Source organism: Martes martes, assembly GCF_963455335.1.
Source record: "Martes martes genome assembly, chromosome: 2".
Taxonomy (NCBI): Eukaryota; Metazoa; Chordata; class Mammalia; order Carnivora; family Mustelidae; genus Martes; species Martes martes.
Window position 1 is genome coordinate 201,532,867 of NC_137889.1, and position 27,164 is coordinate 201,560,030.

Here is a 27,164-nt window from a genome sequence, read left to right on the forward strand (position 1 = left end):
CACAGACACACACATACACAGACACACACACACATACACAGACACACACACAGACACACACATACACAGACACACACAGACACACACAGACACACACACAGACACACACATACACAGACATACACACACAGACACACACATACACAGACACACACACACACACATTTTTTTTTTCGTTCTACTGGGTGAATTCTTTGTAGACTTTTATTCTGTGAATAAATCGTGAATCCCTGGTTCATGCAGGTTCTCTTACTATTTTTGGTCTAAATTACTCATTGCCCGTTCTGTCACATCTTTAAGACTTGTGGAAATGAACACGGAGATACCTAAGAGGAGAAAACAAGATGAGTCAGAGGTTCACTGGGCCCCAAAGAGAAACATACGCTCTCTGATCCACAGTTTTAATAACGCAAGGATAGATGGATTGTTCACCGTGGCAAATGGATGGCTGGTTAACCTGACAGTTCCCAATAAATCCTGGGGTATCATGTGGTAGCCCATTCCCTTGATAGTATCACATCTTGATAGGAAACGCTATTGGAATTACAGAAGGCCTGAAAAACAATGTAGATCTTTCTTGGAGCCCAGGAATTCTACCCGGCTCCCCACAGTACATGGGATACCCCCACAACAATGCTGTTTCCTCTCCTAGCTTTGTCCTTCAGTCCCTGCCCCCTGTGCCTTGCTACTCTGTCTAGTAAAAGCGAACATCAGAACTTGAGCTCCCTGCCTGCTGGGCGCGTCAGACCTTCCTAGGACAGCTAGAACACCTGCCAGCTCTCTGGCCACCCCATCCCCCCACCCCCTGACCCCATGTCTTCCCTTCTCAGCAGAGGGAAACAACCCCTTCAGGGAGACACAGCCCTTCTCTTACCCTAATTTCTTTTCTTGTGTGGTACTCAGAAAGAGCATTGCTAGTGAATAAAATTCCCCACTTTATTGTCTGTGAAAAGGTGTAGACAGTTTTCAAGGAAATTACTTTCACAAGAGGGTTCATTTTGACTCTGAGAAAAGCTTGACAGAGGGAATCTTTTTGTCGGTTTATTTGGTTTACCCTGTCTCTTGTCACGTGGAAACCCGTGGAACGTAGTGAATCTGAGATGACTTGGGGTCCGGCGAGCCATCGTGGGTGTGTTTGCCGCCGCCATCTTACTCTGAGCTGTTTTTAAATGCTCAGGGAGAAGTGCTTCAAATAGCGGCCAACCAGTGCTGCCCTGAGTGCGTGTCGAGGACTCCCGGATCTTGCCGCCATGAAGAGAAAATCTATGCGGTAAGTGTATTCTGACCTGGGGTTGATTCTGTGCCTTTGGATCATTGGGCTAAAGAGAAAACTGAATGCTGCACTTGTGTTGGTAAGAAAGGTTTTCTTTTCTTCTTCTTCTTCTTCTTCTTCTTCTTCTTCTTTTTTTTTTTTTTTTTTGTCTGGGCCACAGAGGACCTGAAAGTCATTTGACTTTCTATGGGCATTTGGGTTTCTTGAATAAGGTTAAAACAGTTCTACTTATTCCATAGGTCCTACGTAAATATTTGTAGATTGAATTTGTGTCTGTATAAAGAGTAGTTTGAGAATGTTGATGTGGAAGAAGTCGTGATGCTGGATAATTAGGTACCACCTTGTCTGCGTGTACCACGTGTTTTTTTTTTCATTCGATAGTTACCGACAACCCCGAGTGGATAGAGCAGATATTATTACTCCTGTATCGAAGATAAAAGCATTGACTTGAAAAGAGCTTAAGGTACTGACCCAGTGTCATATGGTATAAGTAAGTGGTATAACCTGGCCTAGAACCCTGGCCTTCCTACTCCTAATTCAGTGCTCTTTCCATTAGGTGGAGTTTCTACACTTCAGCGCTATTGACATTTTAGGCTGTGCTGTGTGGGCTGTCCTATGCATCGTAGGATATTAAGCAGCATTCCTGACCTCTGCCCACTGGATCCTGGTAGCACCCCTAAGTCCTGACAGCCAGAAATGTCCATAGGCATGGCCCAATTTTCCCTAAGAGGCCAAATGCTCATCTACCCATTTAGAACCACAATATTAGGAATCAGTCCTAAAGTTCCTTGATTATACTTTCTCATTCCAGACCCTTTAGAATTCATTTACAGACATTAAGTACAGATTAAAAAGTACCTTTGCAGGGTTTGTAGCAGGAACTATGAAAATGGAACAGGTACAGTTCATCTTTGCTTATACCTCAGTGTTACCCAGAGGCAGTTGGTGAAGTTGAATGTGGTGGAAAGAGGTTCTTTGCTTTAATCTTCATCTTCCAGCTGATACAAAACTCTCCCCAGGTTAGTGCCCCTGCCCATTCAGGTTAACGGGATTGGATATACCCACTCTAGGCTGCTATTCAGTGTGTGTCCCTAAAATTCGGTGAGCCTAGTGTACTTTCCCCATGGGACAGGATCATCTCCCTCGAGCCACTGTCTCCCTTTTACCTGAGGAAGCCGCTCTTTCAGTTCTGCACAATGGGTTGCTGAGGGATACCCAGGCAGGATCTATGCTGGGAATGTCCTCAGACCACGTATCCCCCGTTGCTGCTCAATGCAGTCTGTGCTGTAAAGAGTGGTGGACACCTCACGTGCCACTGAAGAGGATCCTCTGTGGGATGGCAAGTGCCGTAGAGCACACAGGCGATAGGAGTAATGCCAGGTCATAAGGATCTGAATAGGGATGTGGTTTAAAGTCAAAAGCACCAAGCTGCATCTCTCAGATAAAGGAGTCCACAGGATCCAAAATAAGGTCAAGGGACAATCAGACATATCAAAGAAATGGAATACGGGGGACATGGAACATCCAAGTTCAGTAAATCTTTGCGCTCTAATGCCATTCATCATTTGTTCTCTTGTGTCGTATCTGTGCACATGTGCAATCTTCTTGTCTTGGCTTAAGGCACTTGAGAACACTGACGGTATTTTCTGCCTCTTTGCAGTGATCATGCCTCTTACCTAACCAGGCGCTTAGCATTGAACTTTTCCTAGAGTAGGTGGTCAGTAAACACCAGTCACTGGAGGGCCCACACGGCGAGCAAATCCCTTCTCCAACTTACCTCTCTCCTTGTTCCAACGGCGTTTTGGCCCTTGACCTGACCAACGACCCATGGAGCGGGATAGTTCTAGGACCACAGGTCTTCTGGTGGATTAGTTAAGAAATGAAATCTGCTTGGTGTCCAGCTTTTTCTGGAAGAGTTTGGAAAGCTCTTTCTTCCCACCTCCCCCCGCCCCATTCTGCTGTAAGACATCATCACATGGAAAGCTCTAAGCTGGGTGAGAACATATCCATGTGTCGGTTACCCATATGCAACTTTCAAAGTGTACTCCTCAGAAAATGGTGTATTTCTGGGACTTGATGTAAGTGAGAAAAGGCTGAATTTCAGGAACTATATTCTGAAGGAAAAATTCTCTAGTGGTCTACTTCTTCAAATAGAGATAGAAGAATGATTTTTTTTTTTTTAACTCAAGACAAAAAAATCATCTAATTTTAGTCTTAGTAAAGTCAAAATCATCGCGTTTCTTGTCTTCCTGCCCTTCCTTCCTCTCTTACTTTTGTCACTTCCACTAGAGTCTTCCCAAAGCCTTCTTACTTATTATCTTGCATGGTTTAAATACTTTTCTGCGTTTGCTCTGAATCTCACCTTGTCTCTTCTATCACTAGCATTTTCCCTGAATCTTGGAGAGTTTGTTTTTGGGTTTCTTTGTGGGGTTTTTTTTTTTTGCCCCTTTCAGCTTGCTTGGGAAGCCATCCAGAGCACTTTTCCTCTCTCCCTGAACTGCAGTAATCTGGTCTTTAGCCTCTGGCTTGCTTCTATAGGGCAGGTCATGGAGACCCTCTCCCTGTAGCTACAGAATAGCCCGGTGTTTTAAGAACTTCAGATTGGTGATCCGAGGTGAAACCTTTCCCCTAAGAGAGGGCTTTACAAGAGGCCTTAGCATAGAGTGAGTGTGGTGAGGAGGAGGGGAATTTGTTGAAGTGAGACTGTCTCCAGAGAACAGGGTCGAAGCAAAGGAACGTCAAGGATGAGTCCAGCACGGGGCAGCTTTAATGACTCGGCGTCACCGCACCGGAGCGCTGCCTTGGCTTGCAGCGTCCACGGCGTCTTACACAACTGGCGTTCTAACAAGTCTAGACAAGTCCCGACACCTTCCCTGGAGTGAGGAAAACGCTTGAGCCTTTTGGCCGACTCCCGCTTATTTGAGAGTCTTACATGGGCTTATTACAGCCAGCATTTAGGGGACTACTTCCTCCATGACCTCCCCAAAGCTATCCCTTCAAATTAGTGTTTGGATCGCTGCCCAGCCTTGCCAACCATTCAGGGAGACAAGCCTGAAATATGTTTTCCTAAAAGAGTGCTGGAGTGCTTTTTCCTATTCTTTGCCCCACGAATCAGCTTGTGGAGGGGAGGGAACAGGACCATCAATCCCCTTTCTTTCCCTCTCTACTAATTTAATCCCATCACCAGATAATGTCAGGTCTGAGAAGATCGTGCTTGAAGATTCCCTGAAAAAGAAAGTGGCAGGTGGAGATGCCCTCGTGCCCATATCCGACTGAATATGGAGCGCAGGGAGAGGTCAGCTCGTCTGCCTGCGTGGGAGGCGAAAAGGAGTACTAATTTATGTGTGTGAAGGAAGAAATGAATATCGAATTCCACAGCCTTGTTCTCTTCAAAGCGGAGGATGTAATTATAATATGCACAGAACATTCCCAGGTAGTTAGTATTCTGGGTCTGTAACTTCATAACAGGAACAAATTATATGAAGAAAAATTATTTTATTGTTCTGCCGGCAAGCCAGGCAAATACTTTAAGACCTTATCTTTCCTTTGGACTTATGTCAACAGCCAGGCCAACTTCTTAGCTGGCTACGCAGGAGCATATATTGAAGATGTTGTCTGCAGAATGCGCTTTTGTCCCATGTCAAAATCTCATCTTTTCTGAAGGTATTAATGAGGTTAAGGTGATGCAGCTAAAACCAGGTCTGGGAGCGTCACTTTGTGTGTCCGTTATTCCTTGGCTTTACAAAGCTCTCTTCGCTGCTACAGTGTTTATAAAAAATCACGCTTTTGTCAATAGGTGTAGAGAACTCTAGGCAATTGTATATATGTTATATATTCAGTTATTGCCATTATATTAAAATTTTATATAGATAGATTGATCAGATAGATAGATATCGGCTTGTGCCAAACCCCCTACCCCTTAATCTCTAGTCATCCTCTGCTGAGAGTGGCATCACTGGGGACTTACGTGACTTTTTCCCAAAAGAGAGCAATTTGTCTCCATCACTCCGTGTACTTTGGATCATCATCTGATCTTCTTCTGTGGCTTTGACATCAAGCACTGGAGACTCCCTACCCGGTGTTCATTGTTATTTCCATAATTTTCAAGCTTATTGTGAAGGAGGAATCTCCTGCCTCATTTTATGTCTCTTGAGTTACATAATAGATTCACATCATTAGAGATCTTGAAGAGACCAAAGAGAATAACCCACACAGCCCTCTCATTTTACAGATGACAAAATTTGGGTGATTGACAGGTTGTTATTGTCATTAATTTTTGTGGTCTCTGTCTGAAAGGTGGCATGACTGCAAATGCTTAAGAAACAACTGTTAGTGTTTCTGAGTAGCAAGAGAATAAGCTCTTGTTTTAATGAAGTGAAATGTCGAGATGCTTAGAAACAACCTCCTAACTTGTAGTAAATAGAATAGAGTTCACTTCAAGTTATTTTATATGCAGCCTTCACGTTTTGCTTTATTTAAGACATTTAAATGATTTATTTGATATTTTAAACAGTCATTTGCTTTCTGATGACAAAAGTAAAAATATGTTTATGGTGAAAATTCAAAAAATAAGAAAGTGTACAAGCAGAAAAAAAATCACTGGTAGTTTCCAAACCATGAAAATCACTGTTACCGTTTTCTCAGTTTTTTGGAGAGGGGTGGCAGTGGAGATGGTTAGATGGATAGAGATCTAGGTTCTGACATACTTGTAGTGATACTGTGTGTACAGTTTATGTCTTATTTTTTAATATAACATTGTGAATGGTTCCCTGGCATACCCTTGGAGAACATGATTTCCTATTATTAGGTATTTAGGTAGCTTCTAATTTTCATGAAATTATTTCCAATTCTGCTATAAAGAGCAATGAAATGGAATTCCTTGTATTTAAAATTACTTTGTGTGTTATTATTGGTCATTTTCTTCAGATAACTTCTTAAAAGTGAATTTAGTAGGCCAAAGCAGCTAAAGATTTTGAGGATTGGGGCTATGTCATCTGTGGTCACTAAAATTCAATTTTAAGTTGTCTGTGTCTAATGAGAAATGCAGTGGGAGGATCACGGGTAGTGCAACCTCTTCAGTATGCTTACCTTGGTCAAGCCCCACGTGGCTGAGCATTCCAGATGCTTCCCCAGGAGAAAATCCCACCCCACTGCAGCTTCACCAACACTACTATGAATTTAAAAAATTTTCCCATATCTGATATTAAAAAGTATTATCCAATTTTACTTTAATTAATATTTCTTTGCAATTAATAACGTTAAATAGCCTATAAGCTTATTTTTTATTGGTTTTTTTTCTTATTGCTTATAAATGCTTTTGCATAATAGTTTAGTTCTCATTAATATAATTTGCAATTTGTGTCGGTTGGTCATTCGCCTCTAATTTTATGTAAAATGTATTTTTGACAGAATTTTAAAATTTTAACTCATTAACTCATAGGAAATATCAAGTTTTCTCTTAGAGTTTCTTTCTTTGCTTTTATGCTTAGGCTTTTCAAAGTATAAAGGTCAATTGCTCCCTATCTTTTATTAGCCAATATATTATTAGCAAGTTGTGGGCTTGCCCATTTATGTGCTGTACTAAATTTGGAATTTTGTGTTTAACTTAGCAGATGTAAAAATTGGTGCTAGAGGACTTGGCCTTGATATTATGTCCATTTCTACAGTTACAACCGGCACGGAGGTGCGAAAAGGAGGAGGAAGGCTATGAACTCAATGCAGGGGAAAGAGGAGAGAGGATTGAGCACCCTCTGCCTGCCACCCACCCCTGCCCCTTGCTTGTTCTTTAACAAATGACCTCATTAAATCCTTTTAATAACCCTGCGAAGGGGGTACTGTCATACCATTTCAGTTTTTCACACCAGGAAGCTGAGATTTAGAAAGGTTAAGTCACTCGCTCACGGTTCCCAAGGCAGGGAGGGCTGAGCTGGGAGTCTCCAAGGAGACCCTCAGTTCTTCTGACTGTGTGGACACTTGTGTTATTGTTCTCTTGTGCTCCAAGAAGTCTGCCTAGAAGAAAGTAATCTCCGTGATTGTGAGGTGGGGACTCACCAAATAATTGGGTAACTGTGACTACCTATTACTACCTCATTATAATAAAAGTACAGGTTATGAGTAATTCCAAAATGCCAGACATGGTGTGCTTGCAACCGGGCTGCAATTTGCAGAATAAAGGGGGTGCTGACTTGTGTGGGTCAGACAGAGTCCTTTTGTGTTTGAAAGAGATGAATAACTGCTCGGGAAGACGGCTTGAGGAGAAGCACGAGGACATTCATTCTCTTTGCTTCTCGGTCACACAGTTGTAATCCCCAGATTGTATTTTGGTGATTGAGCACCTGGAATGTGTGATGTTTTTAATAGAAATTTATATATGATTTGGGCTGAGTCAGTTATCATCATAGGCCACATTTTGTAGAGGCAGAGGATAGCAGTTTCCAATATTTAAGAAAATGTTGTAGGAGGAAAATTTCATTCATTAAGCTTATTTTCCCCCCTTACGTCTCATAAAGGCCACCATTATCCCATTCTGCCACTGAGAACATGACATCCTTTGCCATCTACTGCCCTAAGCGGACAACATATTTGAGGCTTTTTACATCCAGGGTTCACCCCCCTCTTACTCTGCACCACATTTGACGTGAAGCATTTAAATAGTTTTGGTACTCCATAAGTCCTATGGCTCAAAACCTGCGTCCACCAGGTCACTGGTACAGCGCTAGCTTTCAGCCCGAAGTGGACCAGCAACATTCTGTGTACGCAGCGAGGCTCTGAGTTGGCGCTGCAGTTTGTGGGCGGCGTGGCTGGCGGTCCGACTCTCCCCCAGGACCAGATCACTGGAGCAGGAGGGAGTCGGGGGGGAGGGAAAGAGGAATGTGGGAACTAATCAGGGTAAAAAGTAAAGGCAGAAAGAAAGAGAAAGAGAAGAGAAGAGGAGAGAGGAAAAAGAGAGGAAGGGAGGGAGGAAGAGAACAGAGTGAGAGCTCTTGAAAACAATAGGACCGTTACACAGAATCCAGTAAATACATATATGTGTGTGAATATTTTAGGCTTTATAGAGTTTTTTTAAATGATTGGGGTCAGGGTACTTTTTAATTTTCTTTTTGTGTTTTTCTGAAACACAAAACTGAAAACTCCAAATATAATCTTAAGCATACTAAGAAGAAAAGAAAAGAAAATGCAGTTTTTTAATTGGTGTCTGACTCGGAACATTGTAAACCCTGGTCTTAACCTTGTAAGCCTAGAGCTCTCTTCCGTCTCTCCTGAGCACCGTCCCTGCTGTGTGTTAGAGGTTTGTTTCTGTTTGTCAAATGAAAGCCATATTCTGACAACACCCCTTTCCTTCTTTCCCCCAACCCCCAGCATGGGACAGAGTGGACCTCCTCCCCGTGCAGCGTGTGCTCTTGTACTCATGGGCAAGTCCGCTGCAGCCCCCAGCCGTGCCCACCGCTGTCGTGCGGACAGCAGGAGCTGGAATTCATCCCGGAAGGAAGCTGCTGCCCAGTGTGTGTGGGCCCTGGGAGTGAGTATGAACTTGTAGAAAGAGACCCTCTTTGCCTTGGAGGTTTACCTGCTGACAGCCCAACTTTCCTCCTCCTTGCTCAGGGGCTCAAAGATCCCTAACCCTGTTCCTTATGGGAACCAGGTTGGAGCCTTGCACTTGGCAGAAGCAATGATGTAGAGAGTGAGGTTGGAACACACCTTTAAGCTCTCGTCCGGATTTGGGGTTCTGCAAGTCTCTGACTTATTTGTTTTGCACTGGCCCAAAGCATCCCTTGGCATTTGCAGCTCCTAAGAAGGAAGGGAGGAGGGACGAGATTCTTTGATGTGATTCCATAAGGCCAAGGTAGTTCCCCCTGCCTCTTGGCAGAGACAGAATGAACAGATCGCTTCTCCATGTAGCATCACTAGCACCAGTTCTGCCGGCTGGTCTTTGAGATGACATAACATCTTTCTCGAAGACATGCAGAGCAGGAAGCCGGTCTTTCATTTGTCTCTGTGGCATGGTCTCTGTGGAGATGATGCCTGCCTACAAACCACAGCCCCATTCAGCCAGACAGGGGCACCCTTCCAGGCCCTTCCTTGGACCATGCTTGGTCCACGTACTCCTTTTATTACATTTCAGGGATATATATCCCTTCCATTTTTATAACTGAGTAGTAGATACTTCACGATAAATACAAATTATTCTTATTGCTGCATTACATCCTCTCCCAGCATATGAAGACTAAAATTATTCTTTTATTTAATAATACCTGAAAGCCATACTCTATTTTGCCTTTTCCTTTTATTGTTTTAATTAAGTAATTTTATTCTTTCATTATTTTTATTATTTTGAGGGAGGAGCAACATAGGGAGGGGCAGAGGGAGAGAAAGAATCTGAAGCAGGTTCCACACCCAGCGTGGAGCTCAACACGGGCACCGGTCTTGATCTCACAACCCTGAGATCAGGCACTGAGCCGAAATCAAGAGTTGGATGCTTAACCATTGGAGTCACCCAGGCGCCTCTGCCTTTTCCTTTAAAAAGACGCTGGTTTGGGGGACACCTGGGTGCCTCAGTGGGTTAAAGCCTCTGCTTTCGGCTCAGATCATGATCCCAGGGTCCTGGGATCGAGCCCCGCATCAGGCTTTCTGCTCGACAGGGAGCCTGCTTCCTCCTCTCTCTCTGCCTGCTTCTCTGCCTACTTGTGATCTCTGTCTGTCAAATAAATAGATAAAGTCTTAAAAAAAATAAAATAAAAAGACCCTGGTTTTTTTCTGATCCTCAGTTATCCCATTCCTGGCATTCCTTTACTCTGGAGAACAAGTACAAGGATTAAAAAGTATGCATTGGAAACGATGAAAATACAGTGCTTGCCTCACGCATTTCAGATGTCACCCACCCAAGAGGACTGACAGCTGCTTTGGGCCAAAGAACCCTGCAACTAAAAATACGTTTTATTTGACACACAGAGAGAGATCACAAGTAGGCAGAGAGGCAGGCAGAGATGGGGGGGGGGGCAGTTTCCCTGCTGAGCAGAGAGCCCAATGCGGGGCTCGATCCCAGGACCCTGAGATCATGACCTGAGCCGAGGGCAGACGCTTAACCCACTGAGCCACCCAGGTGCCCCACTCTCTTAAAAATCCTTGAACAACAGAGTTCGGGGGTGGCAAGTTGGCTGGCTGGGATTGTGGGACCCTTTCTTGCTCTTTAAGAGGTCTTCTTGGCCTCCGTCCTGCCAGTTGGCACTTAGGTGCGTGCAGTCTCCTAGCACCTGCTTCGGGGTCCCCGCTGTGGCTGGGGGCTGGCAGCCTTCACTGTGATGTGAAATGTTGGGGTCTGAGAGTGAATGGTCAAGGAAATTCTTGAGGTATCTTCAGTGCAAAAAAAAGGTACTTTTTTTTAAAGCACGGGAAAGGACTGTTGGGCAGAAAGCTGCGCTGGGGTCACGAGGAGTGACCGATTATATACTTTCAGGTCGGGAGGGGGTTAGGGATAGCATAAGTCTGTAAGGAATTGGAAGCGAGGTTTCCAGGACCTTGAAGGGCTAGCTGCTGTTGGGAAGAGGTCATTTACTACTGTCTAGTAAAACCTTAGTCCTGAGCCCTTCAGATGGGTAGCAGTAGGCTGTATGCTTGGAGGATGATTGCTAACATATATCTAAGGCAGTGAAGATAAAGTTTCCAAAGGGATTTTTGTATGTTAAAGAAGACTTACAGAATCCTGGAAGTTGGGCTAATTGCCTTTTGCCTCTAGCAGAGTATTAACCTGGAGGCAGTTGAGTTCCTGGAGGAAAGTCATCCTGCCTGTCTTAAGTACTTGTCAATGGGCTGCAAAAGAAATTTATTTTTTTCTATGTTCTTTTGCCTTTGTTCTCCACATCAGCTGGTGTGGGTTTGGGAGCCAGTGGCTAAGAACCCATCTCAGGAAGGCAAGGAGGCAGTGGGATTGGTACCGGGCATGAACTGAGACTCCCCGGCACAGGTTACGTCGTCTCACCAGACTTCACTTATAAAACTCAGACAGAAGATTATTAAGAGCGCCATACGATGTGGGTGGCTGGGTGGCTGAGTCAGTTAAGCGTCCAACTCTTGATTTCAACTCCGGTCATAATCTCGGGGTTATGAGACCAAGCCCCTCTTTGGGCTCCATGCTGAATGTGGGACAGGCTTGGGATTCTCTCTCTCTACTCCTCCCTATTTCCCCCCCCCCCACTTTAAAAAACAAACAGAAGAACTCCATACAGAGACTGCAGAGTTTTAATCCCCAACCAGAGGGCCCTATAGGACTGCACTGTCCACACCCATGCAGTCAGCCCTGGGATCAGGGTGTGCAGTCAGTCCCCAATAATCCTTGTTTTTCTAACCTTCCAGAACCGTGTTCCTATGAAGACCATGTATTTCAGGATGGGGAAGACTGGCCTTTGAGTCGGTGTGCCAAATGTGTGTGTAGAAATGGGGTCGTCGAGTGCTTCACAGCTCAGTGTCAGCCTCTGTTTTGTAACCAGGTAAGGAAGACAGCCTCCGAATGGACCCTTGCTGGACTATTAACATCACTGTTTGGGAACGTGGGGCCTCTTCTGCGGTTGTCAACACAGGCCTTGAGAGTCCTAGGAACAAGACACAAAGGCTGTTTTGTTTTCCTTATACTTCTGGAGACCACCACTGACACATTTCTTTTACCCTCAGAAGCTGCAGATAGATCTAATTACCAGCCATTTAAGCTAAGCGTTACGTAATGAAAGTGAGCCTTGGGGGGTCCACGCAAAGAAGCCACCAGCTCCAGCTGCAGATGTTGCAAAAATGTCGAGTTGAACATCTGGAAAAGTCCATAATGTGATCAGGTCTTGTTTCTCAAGGCATAGGTATCGTCCCGCTTTTTAAGACATATGGATGTCTTTGAACATGATTATCCAGATGTACACTTTTTAATTCTTAGAACGATTCAAATTATTTGGATTGTCTCTGGGGAGCTTTAAAAAATCATGGATTTTGTTTTTCATTTAAAGTTCGTCAGATTTTCAAAATATTAGACTCTTCACACAAACTTAGAGGAGAAGATCAATGGCAAGTAAACGTGGGATACGTGGCATTTTACAGATTCTTACTCTTCCGGGGGTTTCTATGGATGTTCCTTGGCAGCTGATAGATAATCACGAAAGGAGTTTGCCTCCAGTTGAAATATAGCTCATTTTTGATCTAAGGAAAAGCTGGAAGCCAACATTCAGTTGATACAGAGCCGTACTTTGTGTCAAATGAAACAAAATCAATAACAGGGCATATTGTGACAATTGGGCAATATTTTTATAGGCGGACAAAAGGCAATTAGACAAGAAATGCTAAATGCCAAATAAAGGGAAAATGGACCTAATTGAAAGACTAGGTTGTATTACCCACACGACCGCAACGACGGCACTCGTGTCACACGTCCCCATTCATCACCAAGTCTTCGCCCAGCGCCGAGATTATAAATGGGCTTCCCGGGGGAGCTGCAGCACATCTCACGTTCAGAGGACGCGGAGGTGCGGGGGCGTTTTGATGTAGCACTTTCCAGGATTCCGTCCGCTTGTGTATGAAGGGCAGTTGAGCAGTTTGCCTCGATGGCAATAAGGAAAGTGGGAGGACGCACGGAGGAAACACCCCTTTGTGCGCCTTCTGCTTTAAATCGTTGAAACCTGAACAGACTTCATGTTAGGGGGCGTAGATATTGGAGTAATTGAAAGCACTAGTTCCCATTCTTAGAAGCATTACATAGAGTGGGGCTCCTGGGTGGCTCAGTCAGTGAAGTGTAGGATTCTTGATTTCAGCTCAGGTCATGATCTCAGGGTCGTGGGATCCAGCCCCGTATCAGGCTGCATGCTCAGCTGGGAATCTGCTTGAGATTCTCTCCCTCTGCCCTCCCCACCCCCGCACATGCATGTGCGCGCGCTCTCTCTCTCTCTCCCAGATAAATAAATCTTTTTTAAAAATTAAAAAAAAACTCTGAGCTCTATGAGCTCTAGCTTCAAACATTACATCACATAGAGTCTGCATTGATATACATAATTAATTTAAAAAGATGAAATTTGGTACCGTACTTTAGAGCTAGTTGATATGTAAGCATTCTCAAGTCTTGAAAATGGGTTGATTTTAATCACTCTCACACTAAGGTTATATTTCTGCCATGACGTATTTAAAAAAAAAAAAACTCTCAGATTACTTAGAAATATTTTTCTTGATTTAATATCATTAGTAAATATTGGATGTTCTGATGATATAAAGGGGTGTTAAAAATTTAGGCTTTTGATGGAAACACCATTACCACTGTCTACCATCTACCATCATGTATGTCCTCATCATACCACATTTTTAGCATTTATTATATGCCAATCATTAATTTTCAGAGCTCTGTAATTCTCATCACAATCCTATGAAGAGCTATTATTATCATCCCCTCTTGCCAGTACTTAAAACTGAGGTATGGAGAGCTTAAGTGACGTGGGTGAGACACCACAGTTAGGAAGCCTCCGTGCTTCTCACCTGGGTTCGGCACCACAACTTCAAGAGACCACACGTGAGTCAACCTTTAACCATTGTGTTCAGTGGCCTTCCAGAAAGAGTTACAAAGCATTATCTATACTAACAATCACAGAAGGGCAGTTACTAACAGCACTGGACACGACTGCAAGTATTTTGTATGCATTAACTCATTAAATATTAAAAACATGCAAGTTCATCAGAAGAAATTATTTCCAGGTCTTGACCTCTAGAAAAAAACTGATTTTTAATGTAAGAGGGTTTTTTTTTTTTTCCTTTCCTCTTAAATTGTAAAAGGAATCTGTACTTACTAAGGAAAGTTTGGAAAAGGCAGAAAAGCAGAAAATGATCATTTATATTTCTATCATTCAAAAACACCGTAATAGATTCTTTTGGTAATTCATTTCAATTTTTTTGTAGGCAAATGTGAATATATTTGTTTTTTCATAGTTACAATCACATTTTAGACGTTGGTGATAATCTCTAACAAAAGGAGAAATTTCTTATGTTCAAACAGGGTGTTGTTCCCTTAAGGAGGGATATAAATTCATACCGAGATTACTTGCTACTTTTGTCTAGATGTCAAATGAACAGAGTCCTAACCCATCCACATTTTTGTAGTCTCATTAAAATGGTCTGCTCAGTCTGATGAGAATTGTTCCTGATGATATATTTCTTTAAAGGTTTTATTTATTTATTTATTTTTAAAATTAATTTTTTTAAAAAAGATTTTATTTATTTGACAGACAGAGATCACAAGTAGGCAGAGAGGCAGGCAGAAGGCAGGGGGCGGCGGGGTGGGGGGAAGCAGGCTCCCCGCTGAGCAGAGAGCCGAGGATCCCAGGACCCTGGGATCGTGACCTAAGCCGAAGGCAGAGGCTTTAGCCCACTGAGCCACCCAGGCGCCCCTAAAGATTTTATTTATTTGAGAGAGAGAAAGAGCGAGCACAGAGGGGGGAGGGTGAGGGAGAAGCAGATTCCCCAGTGAGCGGAGAGTCCCTTGCAGGACTTGATCCCCGGACCCTGGGATCATGACCTGAGCTGAAGGCAGATACTTAACTGACTGAGCTACCCAGGCACCCCAAATATTCCTGATGATACTACCACCAATTTTTTTAGTACTATAGTTTTCCCATTCCCCATATTGATGAATCTGAGTAGGTCGAACTTCGTCTTTGAATGTTCTTTCAAGAAAGAAAAGATTGGACTGAGGGTTGCTGGAGGGGAGGGGGGCGGAAGGGATGGGGTGGCTGGGTGATGGACACTGGGAGGATATGTGCTATAGTGAGTGCTGTGAATTATGTAAGACTGATGAATCACAGGCCTGTACCCCTGAAACAAATAACACATTACATGTTAATAGAAGAATTTCAGTTAAAAAAAAAAAAAAGAGAAGATTAGATGTCTTCTGAGCCACTAAGTGAGAATTATTTTCTTCCTGTCTGTATACCTTAGAGATAATTGAAGGGCTCAAATATTGGGGGCAATTATAATTTTTTTCACATCCCAACCATTTGGGCTCCTTTCCCTGAATCCTGAAATTTAGTGCTATGGAGAAGTCTGAGGTCTGTCTGCTTTTTATTCCATTGTGTTCAACTAGTTTTCTCTATCTTGCAGGATGTTTCTTTATCTTTATAAATGAAACACTTTTTAAGGATATTTCTAGGTGAGAAATATGTCTAGAATATGGTACAGCCTTTTCAGGTTTTCTTCATTTATGGCTTTAATTTAATCATATTCATTCCAATTATTCTCATTCCTCAGAAACACTTACGATGATTCTTAAATTGCTCCCCTCTCTCTCCCCCTCATTACCAATCATGGTCTGTCTCATCATTTTTCACTTCGTATCTTTCCTCGTCATATGGAGAGAGCTTCTCGAATTTGTATTTACTATTTCAAGTATTGATTTTAATTTGACCATTTCACTTTTTCTTTTAATTCTTCCTTATTTTTTTTCTCATTGGTTCATCTGTTTACTTTTATCCTAACCCTTATTCTTTCTTTATTCTTGCTTCTATTTAATAAAGACCACATTTTCATGCATCTTACTGAAGTTGCAGAATAACTTTCAAGTCTTTTCTTTCAGATCCTGTAGTAGGTAGCATTCAGGAGCCTGTCTGCTCTTTCTCTGAATCTTTAGAATGTTTTTGTTTTGCTCGCTCTTCAGCTTTTTTCTCCAAGTTCTTTCCTTCTGTTTACTCATCCTTGGTCAAGAGAAATCCGTACCCATGCTTGAAAGCTGCAGGGTGAATGTCCTGCCCTGGCTAACTCCCCTGCTCGGATCCACAGCCAGATGCTAAGGTTCATGTCTCCTTGTCTGAGGGGCTGGTGGGTTTTCGTAGCTCTATTGTGTAGACATTAGATCTTTCCCGGCCTCCCCTGCCCAACCCTCCTACATTTTGAGTCCGGTTTGTACCAGTGCAAAGGCTCTCTCCTCTTTCGGTGACCATGGGCTTTACCACTTGAGGCATCGTCCTATTCCCCAACTTTTTATCACTCCCTCTACCTTCTTCAACAACATACTTCCCACTCTTTTTTTCTTTCTTTTCTTTTTTTACATTATGGGTTCTGATTAGATGTAGAAAGAAAGATATTAAGGGAAGTGAGGGCCAGCACCTGACCACCTCAAACAGTAGTGGCCACACACGGGAGGGAGGGATCTGGGTTGTGTTTGATATAGAAAGGCAGAGAGTGAGGCAGAATGATGGTTCTTATATCTATTTAGGTTTACACAGCAAAGTAAACTGTGAAAATTAGACATGCATTGAAATCACTGCATTAGCAAAGAAAGGCCACATAACGTCTTATGTTCAATGGGACTTCCTGGTAGCAGTGGTTGGAGGATGTCTGTTTCAATTTTTGGTGGTGAAATTTTCATCTCTTTCTATATCTGCAGAGGTATCACAGTAGGAAAATATTTTGTCAAGGGCTGTTAGCCATAATACACCATGAAATTTTTATCATAAATATGCTTATGTAAGGAATATGAAAAGCCATAATTAAATATATCCTTAATGGTAGCTCTACCTCAAATTGTAATAACACTAACCGTATTTTTTTTTAATCCAATTCCTGTGATGACTGAGGGTGCCATATTAGACCTGGGGTTGGCAAACTTTTTATGTAAAGTCACATAGTGAATATTTTCAGCTCTGTGTGCCATTCGGTTGAAACAACTGCTCAGCTGTGTGATCGTAGCACAAAACCAGCCATAGATAATATGTAAATGAGTGGGTGTGGCTGTATTCCAATAAAAGCTTATGGAAACAGGTGTTAGGCTGGTGGCCCCTGTATAGACTATACATTTGGAAGAGCGGATCTACATAGCCCCGAATGATAGGATTCAGATATATGACAGCAACAAAATGCAGTGTGAAACGTCTTTCCCATTTTTCTGACCCACTATGCCGTTCACCATCTTGTTGGCATCTCCTGTCTTGCTTTTTGTCACCAGCCCAGGTGAGTGCTCGCCTCAGCCAGGCAGTTCTCTTCTATCCTGGCATGTTTTCTCTTGAAGTGCTTTCCCCTCCTGCCCTTGTTGATCTGGATGGGTGAATGAAGATTCTATTTCCATCAATAAAATATATAATTAGGTATTGCCAGTAAGAATTGGAAAGCTTGGTTTTCCTTCTGCCAGTATTGCTACAAGTAATCCGTTCTTCCCCCACGCTCTCAAGTTTGACTCTGCCACTGTACTTGGGTCTAGTCCATGTTAGTTAAGACAGACTGACACTAACTCTAGGCTGATTCAAGATTTGTGATCATTACATCTGTTCCCTGTGTACCAACCATTGTATAAGCTCATTTGCTTATTACAGTAAAATTACCAGATAGTATGACATCAGATATGCCTTTATTTTACTTTCTCACTGAAATTTCATTAATCTGAAGAGTTCTGAGGTTGAGAGATGCTCAATGATTTCAATGCATGTCCAATTTTCACATATTCTGTTAAACATCAGTGGCCAAAATATTTTCCATATAGAAGAATAAAGAAATAAAATAACCTAAAGAAGAATACAGTTGTCAGTTTAATTCCAGTGATTCAGTCGTTTGAAATAAGTCCCTATTAGATAGTAATGCATTAATCTAAACATGCATCATTGGGTTAAAGAACTATTGAAGTATGATTCGAACTGTCCAAGAAAAATTGAATCTCTTTGACTCCCTCCCCTGCCCACGTACTTTGGCTGCATTATTCTTACAGAGTGAATTCCAAAGCAACCATGGTAATAAAATCTCGTTTTCTGCTTCTTGTAAGAGAAAGTAAAGGTAATCATTCAGAAGCTATCTTCTATGTAAAACAGACCACTTCTTAGTCCTTAAAATTTGGTTTATTCTAACCCGCTTTCCTCTGCCTTTAATTTGTCTACCTTCTGGCCATTCAAAAGGTCGTAGTGATAAGTCAATGCGAGATGCTGACTCTTTGGCATTGATGAGGGGACTGTTGCTGTGGAAAGTTCTTCTCAGGGCAGTGGAGACAAATGGTCTGGTATTCTGGGGGTGAGAGTGGTAGAGGAGGGAAGTCGGGAGAGGGCACTGGGGGTTCTTTGGACACTTGGTCTCTGTCACCACTCTTCTCTGATCTTATTCCCAAATATCTAGGAATACGATTGATTCTTCTCATGTCAAAGAACTCCCTAATGCATATATATAAGTGTGCACTCCCATAAAGATGTGTATTCACATAAAGATGCAAAAGAAGAATGAAGTAGCTTGTCAAGAGAGGGCTGCCTCCATTTTGAGTTTAGCAGTAACTCAGCAGGAGCTTAAGTGCTCTTCAGTGCTGGTGTGGTTGGTGCTCTGAAGTCTCTTTCCCACCATTTGTCGTTACCAGGTCAGCTATGTGACCTTGTACCGGTCACATAACCTCTCTGGTCTTTACTCTTCTCGTTTGCAAAGCAAGGAGAAGAACATCTACTTCATAGGGTCACGTAAAGCCTTAAAATGGTGCCTGGGGAACATGAAGTACTGTTCTTACTGTCATTGTTATTATTGGTGCTTTTGTCTGTTCTTAGAAGAGGAGAGGACTCGAGGAATGTGCAGACCCTCTTAAGAGTCACGGTGACTTGGAAGTGCCAATTCTTAGCAAAGCACCAGTGACTAATAAATAATAAAGGAGAGGAAATTGCTATTTATGGATGCTTGAGGCACATGATTGAGTTAGCTATCAGTGAAATTTTCTGACCATCGTGGATTGTATTAATGTCTCCTTTTGATGCATTGTTCCTTTTTTGGATGTAAGGATGAAACTATAGTCCGAGTTCCTGGAAAATGTTGCCCACAGTGCTCTTCCCGATCCTGCTCTGCATCTGGCCAAGTGTACGAGGTAACCTTTGATGTACCCCCGTAGCTGTTTTGACATACGTTCTCACACATATCCCCTCCACCCTTCCAACCACCAGCCTGCCCCACCCTCTTGTCTGAGTCTTTGCCAAGATTAGTAACTCAGTACATAAACAGCTTTTTTTTTTCCTCTTTGTGGGAAGACTTTATGAAAAAATTAAATTGAAGGGGATTAGAAATATAAAGGAATGTGCTGGCTGGCAGCACCTGGTTCACGAACCTTGGTGAACCTACTGTTTACATCTCTGGAAGGAAGAAAAGGACTATCGTTGGTTACTATCAGTTTACACTTAGGCTGGAGGCCCTGGGAATGTCACTCTGCTTTGGTTGGATTGTATGTACTGATATCCACACTGAGGGAGGCATGGGGGTAGTAAGGGAGAAAGGGAAGGGAGGGGAGAAGCTAGTGGTGGTGGAACCTGCACAGTTGAGAATACTGTTAGAATAATCTAGAAAACTGTGCCTAACACATAATAAGTGCCAAATAAAAATGAGTTCAACAAAGTGAATGAATGAATGAGTGTCTCCCTTAGGAGTGTCCAGCTGAGCCAAAAGAAGGTTACGTTATTCAAAAGCAAAGAATATATAAAAAATAAACCCAACTACTTCCCTTGCTTGCCAGCCACTCTGAAGAAGACTAAATGGAAATTGGAATTATGCCTCTTAGTAGAGAATCTGGAACAGAGTATTAGGGAATGAATGTCTCGAAGTCCGGATGGGTCCCTTGAAATCTGAACAAACATAACTAACTGGGAAAGGACTTTTGTACGTACTAGATCTGTGTTGTTCGATACAGTAGCCACGCATGTGCCAGGTTAATTTCTTCTGGAAGAGATAGCCTTTATACCTATTATGATGTTTTTGGTGGCAAGTAACAGAAATACTCCTCAAAAAGTGGCTAAAATGAAAACATTTGTCATGTTTTCATTTCATTCATAAAGAAGTGCAGAGGTAGGGTGGTGGCAGGGTTGATCCACTCAGGTCTTGATGGTGTCTTCAAGAATCCAAGGGTCCTTTTTTGATCTTTCCACCTGCCACCTGCAGCATCTTGGCATTTGCACGTCCCCAAGATGGCTTCCTCTGGACTAGCTCAGGCACACACAATCATCACTTAAAGGCTGGTGGGGAAAAGGGATGGCGTTTCTTCTTTCATGGGGAAGAAGGGTCTTTTCTTTGCCCTTCACTGCTCTAGCAGAGTTCCCCTGAGGTCACCTAGGTTAGGATTGGGACGATGCCCTTACCCTAAGGGATGCTGGGAAAATGAGTAGGTGGTAGTGGGAGCTGGGTCTCCTGGAAGAGAAGAAGAGCTAAAGAATGAGCTCTCAGTAGGCAGCCGACGGGGCCTTCTAATTAATCTGGCCCCTTTGTGCCTGGCAGAGAGCAGCCTTCAACACATCTATGGAATAAATACAGTTGAATAAAAATGAACGCGAAGTTCCCTTTGGACATTTATTGACTTTTTTCTTAGAGGCTGTTGCTGCCTGAATGATACCGTTTCTCAGGAGTACATTCAGTGTGGCTCAATTAAAAACTGTAATAAAAAATTATGTGTCTTGTGTGCCGGTGTTTCCATCTGATGTATGTGACACTTGATTTTCCACTTTGTCCTTTCTCTACTCAGCATGGTGAGCAGTGGCATGAGAACGCCTGTACCACGTGTGTGTGTGACGAGGGTGAGGTCCGGTGCCACCAACAGGCCTGCCCTCCGCTAAGATGTGAAAAGGTATTGGAGAGAGCGTGGGCTGGTTTTCAAAGCTTTATCCTGGGGCATTTGAGAAAGGCCTTTCTCAGTCTCGTGTGTCTTTTGAGGGAATCCAAAGTTTTGTGATATTCAGAAATAGCCGATGAAGATAGGAAAGACCTGCTTCCTAAGAAGGAGGGCTGAGGTGGAGAGGAACCTGCCCCGGCCGGGTTAGGTTGGGCAGGAGGGAAGGGAGCAGCGCGCAGTGTTGGCCTTTCCTGTCCTTCTGCCCCACTGGCCCGGATGTTCTCAGACTCTCCTGAGAACCGTCCTTTCCCCGCCATCTTTGTGTCCTCAGGGCCAGAGCAGGGCTCGGCGCCACGGGGAATGCTGTGAGGAATGCGTGTCTCCCGCGGGAAGCTGCTCGCACGACGGGATTGTGCGCTACCAGGATGAGATGTGGAAGGGCTCGGCCTGCGAGTTCTGCGTGTGTGACCGTGGCCAAGTGACCTGCCAGGCGGGGGAGTGCGCCCGGGTGGAGTGCGCCCAGGTAAGAAGCGGAGGCGTTTCCACGTGCGCTGTAGCAGTTCTGTCCGGCGCGATGGCGGGTCCCTCACCTGCTCCTTCCTTTTCGGCAGCCGCAGAGGCGACCGCCGGGCTGACCGCTCGCATTTCACGGAGCCTTCCAGCCCCAGGGACGCTGTGGTGTAAAATAAATGTCACTGTTTGTTCAGACTGGCTTGGAACAGCCCCCGGGAGCTTTCGGCTCTCAGCGCATCTGGTCCGATGGGAGGCCTCGAGCCAGAGACGTGAAGGGGAAGGACACGATATGGGACATTAGCCTATCAGTCCGTGCGGCCGGGCCTCCTGGCCGGTGGCCTGCCCAGCTTGCTCGTTGTGAGGCAGAGTCCGCAGGTGCTCCCGGGCCCGGCTGCTGGTGCTGGCCCTACCGGCAGGGTTCGGCAGAAAGGAGAGCCAGCACCTACCGGGCGCTTCTGCGGACCAGGAAAGCATATAAAATGTTTTTGTTTTTGTTTTACAGAGAGAGGAGGGAACCTCCTAAATAATTAACTCGGACGACCTCTGTTGCCTTCCGCTGTCTGTAGAGTTTCTAGAAGTTTCTAACAAAGCAGCCTCTGTTCGGACTGTAGATGTATATTGTAGGCAAATTGCCTTTTTTTTTTTTCTCTTTGAACTCAGTTTTGACCCAGTGCAAAACAAATTGCTTTGAAAGTCGGCTCCTTCTCCCTCACCACGCCCATCCGCCCCACCAGTTTCCCGCAGGGTTGTGGACTGGAGTAGATGAGGGAAACTCAGGAGACCGGACGCGCGGGATGTCTGCGAAGGCATTTTTCTTTCTAGCCCTGCCCCCCCACATCTCAGCTCCTCTTAGCACTGAGCCCGAGAAGGAACTACCTTTCACACGGGGCTGTCAGGGACAGGGTGATTTTTCATTTTGCCTCCTACTTCTGAGTCTTGGCAGAGTTGAAACGTATTTAGGTGAAGAGGGTCTTGCTTTTTGCAGATTTATTCCCTCCCCACCCCACGCCTTTTTATTTCTTTTCCTTCTTTATGTCAGGGGAGTCAGAATGGTTGGACGAAGATGAGAAAAACCCGTCATGGTCCTTTTTTTTTTTCCCCCTCCCTCTCTCTCCAGCCTGGACTGGGCTTCCTGGCCTCCCCAGAGGGCCGGGCGGAGGCTGTGTTATTTTCTAAGATCTTAATTTGCCGAATAATATCCCAGGGTTTAAGGAAAATGTGGGAGAGGTGATTCTGGTATGGTGGGCCCTTTAGGAACCTATTTTCAGTGAAGTCTGAGCAAAGAGTCTCGATCACAGGTCACAGTTTGACCCACAGTCCCCGAGGCTAACGCGTTTCCAAGTGCCTGCTCTCCTCTGTGATACCGACCTGTGGCCCCGTGGGCCAGGTTTTCTTCTCTGTTCTTAGGAAAAATGGGGAGCAACAACCGAGGTGCATGGAGGGGGCCCTGCTCCCCTCCAGTCACCCCCAGCACAGTCTGCCTCCCACCCCCACCCCGTCCTCTCCGATACGAGCTCCAGAGTTCTAATGCCTTTAGCCCATTTCTCTTTCAACTAAACTGGTGTCCTCCTGGTGACCTCTGTGTTTCCACCTCTTGTTGGAGACACTGGGTTCTGAACTGGAAACACTACCAGAAGTAAAATTTTAACCAAAATTGAATCTTACCAAAAATATCCCTTCACCTTCTTTCTGTGCCATACTTCTGGAAATAGCTCCACGAGCGCCTGGAGTACAAGCTTCCTAACTTCTGCGTCGCTTGGCGATAAAAAGATGAGTGAGACACATTCTGATCTCAAGAGTTCCCAGGCATTTGGGGGATGTCAGATGCATCAACAGAAATCACAATATGCAGTGGCCCCAACGGTGATGGAAATATGGACGAAATACATTAGACGCATCTGGAGAAAATGACCATCTGCCAAGGGGAACGGTGCAAGTGCGCTGTCGGGATTCTTATTCAACTCTACCCCACTTTCTGCCTTTCCGAGAATATCAAGGTCATTTGATTACTGGATACCAAGGGTAGATTAGGTCTAAGTGTATGTACAGCCACAAAGAGGCAGAAAAGTAAACTTCTAGAAGAGGAGTCAGAACTGGGCAGGTTTACCATTGTAATAATGACCACACTGGTCATCAACAACAACGTTCTGAGTAGCACGAAGATCAGCACATAATTTTCCTTTGTTCAAAAAGGAGAAAATGGCATGGCCTTGGATTTTGATGTGTCCAACCAAATCCCTAGACACCGAAACATGAGTAACGCACCAACAGTGAAATAGCACAGTATGAAGATTTTCACTTTTTCTACATTTTGTGTTATCTTTGAACATGAATTAGATGGAATAGTCAAATGACTTGTTTTTAAAGGAACCGGCATTCACACATGCATCAAATTGTGATGGTGGTGGTGATGGGGGGGAGTGGGAGCGAAGCTTATCCCAACGCACACAGAAGAGGGTGGGCACACGTAGGTGGGAGGTGCATTTCCCTTCTGCGATGGAGGAAAATTCCCTCAAAAGAGTGTTTCCTTTTCCAGTGGGCCAGCTAGTGGACGCACACCATCTTTCATGTGGTGGCTGGATGTTGGTGTGATTCAGTGGGAAGGCGTTAGCAGATTCCATCTGGCCTAGGCAGCAGAATCCTCTTAAAAAGAAAAGAATTAGTTTTGCTCCACAAAGCAATTTTTCTCAAAGCCAAAGTCAAATGCTAATTGCCGCAAACTCCCCACCACAGTGAGCTGCCGTGGTTGGGGGCGTCCAGGCTCCTTCTGTAAATAGCAAATCTACTTAGAACTCCCCGCCTCACCAAAACCAAATCCTTGCTCCCCAGCGGCCAGGCCTGCCCTTATCCACAGTAGCATCGAGAGCCTGGGAACAGCCGCCCTCCTTGCCTTCCTGGGATGAGTGGGATGAGGCCCGCTGCATTTTCCGTGGGCCCTGGAGAAGCAGCTGCGCATTCTGCCTGTAATTGAAGCACACGTACTCTGTCTCGATTTAAAACATTGTTAAGCAACTTGGATGACATGCATATAAACCCCTCTGTATGCTTTGAAAGCAGATTTCACCGTTCCTGGTTAGGCCGGCAACCCACCCGCTGATGTGTCACGTTTCTGCAAAACAATTTATATGTAAATCCGCCCCGCGGTCTGCGGTCTGCGGTGTCCTCTGCTCCTGTTAGGTTCTGATGGACAGTGATCTCTGTGCGTCACCTTTCTTCTTAAAATCCGTTTTCAGACACTGTAAAGACTTACAATAAAAAAGTTACAGCCATCCATGTATTATTGTATTTCCTTTAAAAGTTCCTATTTCCCTTCATCAAAATAATACATATTCATTTTAGAAAGCTGATACTCAAGAAAAGTAGAAAAGCTTTAAAACCCACCCATCAGGCTATAGTTCAACTACAGTTTTGTACTGCACAGTGTTTTTTTTTTTTTTTTTTTTTTTTTTTTTTTTTTTTTATTTTTTTTTTTTTTTTTTTTTAAAGATTTTATTTATTTATTTGACAGACAGAGATCGCAAGTAGGCAGAGAGGCAGGCAGAGAGAGAGGAGGAAGCAGGCTCCCCGCTGAGCAGAGAGCCCGATGCGGGGCTCGATCCCAGGACCCTGGGATCATGACCTGAGCTGAAGGCAGAGGCTTTAACCCACTGAGCCACCCAGGCGCCCCTGCACAGTGTTTTTAAACATACAATTCCCTGTGGTTATTCTGTTGCACAATTTCACATTATTCTGTTTTTACCTAACATGGTTCCTGCACTTTAAATGTAACGTAGATCCCAAATTAAATGTCTGGATGTAAAGAATCATCACCATTCTTTAGAAAGAAGATTTAGCTTTAGAAAGTGGAAAGTGCTTTAAAGAATACTCCTTAGCCTATAGGTATTAGATGTTAGTATATGCATAGGAAAAATTGTAAACAGAGATCGTGTCTCTGCAGGCTTGCAGTGGAATTATACTTTTTAAGTGATAGAATGTATAATTATTTAACTTTTATAAAAAGCATTTGGTACTTTATAATAGAAATAAAAACAATGAAATTACTAATATTGGGAAGTTAAAATAATAAGACTTTGGAAGTTAAGCATCTCCCTTCTCAGCGTGACCTTTTTCCTTCTTATAATTAATTTAAAAAATAATTATTGTGTGAGTCGGATAACCGTTTCAGAATATTAAACAAAAATTAGCGGTCTGCTGTTTAATTTATGCCTGAGACTACATCTGTGCATGAAGGATGTATCCAATTTCGTATTCAAGGGAAAGTATTGGTTGGATTTGAACACGGTTAATGAAACCGATCACAATTTCAAAGCTCGTATACTGAAGACAGCCCGATCCTTTCCTGAAACGGGTAACTTCCCAAGACTACAGCAATGAACGGTCTTGGCCATTCTGATTCGTGTGAGCTCCCGCTCGTGGGTGGGGACTGAGAGAGGGATCTGTGCACGAGGACCACCGCAGCGGGAATGAAACGGCGCTTGGAGGGGAGAGCTGCGCGGCCTACACTGTCCACGGGAGGACAACGCGGGAGAGGGAACAAGCGCTGGGCCAAAGCAAAGGGCTCGCTAGGGTTTTTCATTCCAGTCAGGGAATCCCGCTGTTCTGCAATTTGGGCCCGCTACCTGGAGATGGTAATTTGATATGTGCCTCTGCAATCCTTACTTCTACAGGGCGAAGAATTAATTCACTTAGATGGAAAATGCTGCCCTGAATGCATTTCAAAGAATGGTTACTGTGTTCATGAAGAAAATGCAGGATTTGTGAGTATCAGGCTAATAACTGGAGACTATCACAGATTAATAATTCAAAAGTAGGTTGTTTTTTTTTTTAATTTAAGATTTTTATTTATTTATTTGAGAGAATGAGAGAGAGCATGAGAAGGGGGAGGTCAGAGGGAGAAGCAGACTCCCCGTGGAGCTGGGAGCCCGATGCGGGACTCGATTCCGAAATCCCGGGATCATGACCTGAGCCGAAGGCAGTTGCTTAACCCACTGAGCCACCCAGGCGCCCCAGTAATTCAAAAGTAGTTTAATGGGCCATTACCTTCTTATACCTTTTAACCACTCATTTGTTCAACAGATGTGATTGCGGACCTGCTATGTGCCGGGTACTAGAGACACTAGAAGCAAAACGCGGCAGAGTCCCTGCTCTTGTGGTGAGCTTCTGCTCCGGTGTGGGGACACCGAGGACAGAAGCCTGGCCACATCAGCGGGTGACAAGTCCGGTGGTGAGAACAGAGCAGCTAGACTAGCTGAGGGAAGGGGGATGCTTTTTTACATAAGGCGAGAAGTTTGAGCAAGACCTAAAGGAAGTGAGGGAGCGAGCCACGTGGAGGCCCGGGGAGGAAAATGGCTGGGAGGACGGGCCGGCAAGTGCGAAGGACTGAACAGACGTGTGCGTGGTGAGTTCGGGAAACAAAGCGAACGTGGCCGGCACCGAGTGAATGACGGGGAGGGATCTGGCCACGAGGTCCACTAGGTAGCCTGGACGCCGTGGCTTCACCCTGACACACACAGGCGAGCTCTGAGCACCGTGTTGTGACCCGGCTTACTTGTGGGAGGGTCACTTCGGCCACTCTGTGGGCGAGCGGCGGGAGGGGGCGAGACTGGAAGTTGTTGTCTGGCTGGAAGGTCTTCAGCGATAGTCCGGAGGTGATGGGGTCTTGGTCTAGGGAGGAAGTGATAGAAAGTGATCAGGTTCTCGATTTATTTTGCAGGTAGAATTGAGAGGATTTTCAGGGATGGGATGGGGCGGGGATTTGAAATTTCATTTGCTGAGGTTTTATTTCTAAGTCTGTACTTTTAAAAATTATATACACAAAGGAAAAATATT

The 27,164-nt window shown here is 44.2% G+C and overlaps 1 protein-coding gene across 1 annotated transcript in view; it reads left to right on the forward strand.

The window, feature by feature from the left end:
- FRAS1 (Fraser extracellular matrix complex subunit 1) overlaps nucleotides 1-27,164 on the forward strand; it is a gene marked incomplete at its 5' end in the record, with an annotated part of 403,879 nt that overhangs the window by 152,422 nt on the left and 224,293 nt on the right. Inside the window, 7 exons of the mRNA XM_080796111.1 lie at nucleotides 1,178-1,270; nucleotides 8,633-8,792; nucleotides 11,624-11,757; nucleotides 19,014-19,097; nucleotides 20,736-20,837; nucleotides 21,154-21,345; nucleotides 26,003-26,092. Coding sequence (XP_080652237.1) covers nucleotides 1,178-1,270; nucleotides 8,633-8,792; nucleotides 11,624-11,757; nucleotides 19,014-19,097; nucleotides 20,736-20,837; nucleotides 21,154-21,345; nucleotides 26,003-26,092 — 855 coding nt within the window. The remainder of the gene's footprint in view (nucleotides 1-1,177; nucleotides 1,271-8,632; nucleotides 8,793-11,623; nucleotides 11,758-19,013; nucleotides 19,098-20,735; nucleotides 20,838-21,153; nucleotides 21,346-26,002; nucleotides 26,093-27,164) is intronic.